General features: G+C 41.5%; 1 protein-coding gene across 1 annotated transcript in view; it reads left to right on the forward strand.

The window, feature by feature from the left end:
• The window catches only part of LOC110460621 (translation initiation factor IF-2-like), a 23,529-nt gene extending 21,618 nt beyond the window's left edge, over positions 1-1,911 (forward strand). Inside the window, exon 2 of the mRNA XM_021513643.1 lies at positions 1,417-1,911. Coding sequence (XP_021369318.1) covers positions 1,417-1,911 — 495 coding nt within the window. The remainder of the gene's footprint in view (positions 1-1,416) is intronic.
• Positions 1,912-4,501: the final 2,590 nt, after the last annotated feature.

Below are 4,501 nucleotides of genomic sequence, written 5' to 3' on the forward strand. Positions count from 1 at the left end.
GATACTCCAGGGGTTACGCTCACTTACGCTGTCTCCACCCCCAGCCTCCATACTCCATGGGTTACGCTCACTTACGCTGTCTCCACCCCCAGCCTCCATACTCCATGGATTACGCTCACGTTCGGTCTCTGCACCCCCATCTTCGATACTCCAGGGGTAACGCTCACGTTCGCTCTCCGCACCCCCTTCATTGGTACTCCAGGGGTCACGCTCACGTTCGCTCTCCGCACCCCCTTCATTGATACTCCAGGGGTCACGCTCACGTTCGTTCTCTGCACCCCTTCATTGGTACTCCAGGGGTCACGCTCACGTTCGCTCTCCGCACCCCCTTCATTGGTACTCCAGGGGTCACGCTCACGTTCGTTCTCTGCACCCCTTCATTGATACTCCAGGGGTCACGCTCACGTTCGTTCTCTGCACCCCTTCATTGATACTCCATCGGTAACGCTCACTTTCACTCTCTGCACCTCATCTTCGATACTCCAGGGGTCACGCTCACGTTCGTTCTCTGCACCCCATCTTTGATACTTCAGGGGTTACGCTCACTTACGCTGTCTGCAACCCCATCTTCGATACTCCAGGGGTTACGCTCACGTTCACTCTCTGCACCCCCATCCTCGATACTTCAGGGTTTACGCTCACTTACGCTCTCTGAAACCCTAATTTTCGATACGTGAATACGAGAGTATCGAGGATACGAGGATGCTGGAGTATCGAGGATGGGATAGTTCCCGTGCCAAACAAGTGAAACCAAGAAATAGTTGTCCTTGTTGTATACAATGTATGGTGAGAAAGATGTCAACGTTGACTTCTCTCATTTTTTGTTCAATTTCTCCTATTTTGATGGAAATAACGTTATTTTTATTGCTGAAAATCGTTAGATACTTTTTCTGGATATTTTTGCCGATGAAGACTCGCAGTTACATATCTATATCTAAGACATTAAGATCGAACTTTCGCTTAGAAGAAGGTTCAGGAAATTTCAGCGATGACGACGACAATGAACCATGCGGACCTTAACTTTAAACTTTGAATGAAATTGCTGGAACAATCCGTCTGATGTTGTTGTCACTTCTATTGAAGTTCAAACATTTAGAACAGAGGTCATCTTTTTTCGATTCTAAAGAAACGAAGACAATCCGTGTTTCATAAAATTGTTGTACGTGCATTGATTTCCACCTTTTTATTACATAATTCATTAAATACAATCAATGCACTGTCTTTAACCAGGACAGATATACCGACCGCGAGATCGATTCTAAATACAACAATGAACGTGACCGCGCGATCGATTCTAAATACAACAATGAACGTGACAACGAGATCGATTCTAAATACAATAATGAACGTGACCGCGATTTCCACCTTTTTATTACATAATTCATTAAATACAATCAATGCGCTGTCTTTAACCAGGACAGATATACCGACCGCGAGATCGATTCTAAATACACCAATGAACGTGACCGCGAGATCGCTTCTAAATACAACAATGAACGTGACCGCGCGATCGATTCTAAATACAACAATGAACGTGACCGGGAGATCGATTCTAAATACAATGAACGTGACCGCGAGATCGATTCTAAATGCAATGAACGTGACCGCGAGATCGATTCTAAATGCAATGAACGTGACCGCGAGATCGATTCTAAATACAAAAATGAACGTGACCGCGAGATCGATTCTAAATGCAATGAACGTGACCGCGAGATCGATTCTAAATGCAATGAACGTGACCGCGAGATCGATTCTAAATTCAATAATGAACGTGACAGCGAGATCGATTCTAAATACAATAATGAACGTGACAGCGAGATCGATTCTAAATACAACAATGAACGGGACAGCGAGAGCGGTTCTAAATACAATAATGAACGTGACCGCGATTTCCACCTTTTTATTACATAATTCATTAAATACAATCAATGCACTGTCTTTAACCAGGACAGATATACCGACCGCGAGATCGATTCTAAATACAACAATAAACGTGACCGCGAGATCGATTCTAAATACAACAATGAACGTGACCGGGAGATCGATTCTAAATACAATGAACGTGACCGCGAGATCGATTCTAAATTCAATAATGAACGTGACAGCGAGATCGATTCTAAATACAATAATGAACGTGACAGCGAGATCGATTCTAAATACAACAATGAACGTGACAACGAGATCGATTCTAAATACAATAATGAACGTGACCGCGATTTCCACCTTTTTATTACATAATTCATTAAATACAATCAATGCGCTGTCTTTAACCAGGACAGATATACCGACCGCGAGATCGATTCTAAATACACCAATGAACGTGACCGCGAGATCGCTTCTAAATACAACAATGAACGTGACCTCGAGATCGATTCTAAATACAACAATGAACGGGACAGCGAGAGCGGTTCTAAATACAATAATGAACGTGACCGCGAGATCGATTCTAAATTCAATAATGAACGTGACAGCGAGATCGATTCTAAATACAACAATGAACGCGACCGCGAGATCGATTCTAAATACAATAATCAACGTGACCGCGAGATCGATTCTAAATACAAAAATGAACGTGACCGCGAGATCGATTCTAAATGCAATGAACGTGACCGCGAGATCGATTCTAAATGCAATGAACGTGACCGCGAGATCGATTCTAAATACAAAAATGAACGTGACCGCGAGATCGATTCTAAATGCAATGAACGTGACCGCGAGATCGATTCTAAATAAAACAATGAAGGTGACCGCGAGATCGATTCTAAATACAACAATGAACGGGACCGCGAGATCGATTCTAAATACAACAATGAACGTGACCGCGATATCGATTCTAAATACAACAATGAACGTGACAGCGAGATCGATTCTAAATACAATAATGAACGTGACAGCGAGATCGATTCTAAATACAACAATGAACGTGACAGCGTTATGTAGCAACACACCAAACACCGCGTCGACTTGAGAAAGATTCGAATATTTTATAAAAACGACTTGTTTTATTAAAGTGAAATATAGCTTCCTTTGTCATTTTGCGAGCAATATTTATCATCATTTTTATCGGCTTTCTATTCATTTGGAAATTGTACAGGCAAAGGCCAATTTTAAAAGACATAATTGATTATAGTCTCTTGAGCTAATATGTAATCATTTAAATGCCAATGATAAATGCCAATCAACGTGTGGTATAAATGGTTTCTGTCATACATATACTGTCTCCCGATGATATAAATGAGCGTATCGGATGTCCTTCCACTAATATGATGTGTTTATCTTAGTTGCAATGCTGATCACGTTCAATCCACGTCATAGCTTAACATATTGATTACACGGATCTCATATTCAAAGAAGAAATGGAATCAACAAAAGAAAATTCGTTGAATTCATATCCCCCGCTGACCAGGATCTGTCATTTAATTGAGATTCAAATACAAACAGATAACATTCACAATAGAACTCGGCCTGAGACATGTCAATAAGTTTTGTGGTAATAAATGCACTGAGACCAATAAGCCAAGCAAAAGTTTGTTACCTCATTACGAACACTGTATGCGTTAATATTCACGGATACAATCGACAGTCGAACTCAGCCCTTTAAAATCGGACAACCTTTGAGGCAGTTACTGAACGGAGGGAGACAGACAGACAGACATTGATATCCCTCGTTTACTTCGAGAAGTGAGGAATATAAAACAAGAAGAACAGGATGGTCGGGTAGCACAGTGGACAGTGCACTTACCTTTCACCAAGGCGGCCGGGGTTCGATTCCCCGATCCGACGTGAACAGGTATGAGGGCACCTGCCCGACCACGTGGGATTTATAAATTGTCAAACTTGTTTTATAAGTATGTGAAATAATGGAGGAACCGGGAGGACAACATGATTGAAGAAAACAAACCACGAATCCCTGCGTATACACATGTATTGACTTTGTCTACATGAACCAACGAACATTTTAAATATGGTGAACGAACTCTCATTACTTTACCTGACGAACTTCTTTAAGCTCATAACGAGGAGTTCTACAATCCCGGAAATCTGGAAAAGGATATTATAATACCGATATACAAAGGAAACAACAAACAAAGATCAGACCCAGGGAACTATCGGCCTATTTCGCTTCTACCGGCTATGTACAAACTTCATGAAAGTATTATCCACAAACGACTTAAAGTTTGGCTCGGGGAAAACACCCCAACGTTCCCGAAAGAACAGCAACACGGGTTTCAGCGTTTTGTCCAAAAAAAGACAGCATCATTTATACTACAGGAAACGCTCAATGCTAACACCGGAAAGCACATTAAGGTCTTAGCCGCTTTCCTATAGACATTAAGAAGGCATTTGATACAGTGTGGCATAACAGTCTCATACAAAAATTTAGAATGAAATGGATTATTGGGAGTATACTTACCATTATTCAGAATACATGCACAGGCCTCAAAAGATCTATTTTATGCAATGGGACCCGTTCTCGATTGGTTGATATGCGAAGCGGATT

The sequence above is a fragment of the Mizuhopecten yessoensis genome, unplaced genomic scaffold (genome assembly GCF_002113885.1).
Source record: "Mizuhopecten yessoensis strain PY_sf001 unplaced genomic scaffold, ASM211388v2 scaffold10441, whole genome shotgun sequence".
NCBI lineage: Eukaryota > Metazoa > Mollusca > Bivalvia > Pectinida > Pectinidae > Mizuhopecten > Mizuhopecten yessoensis.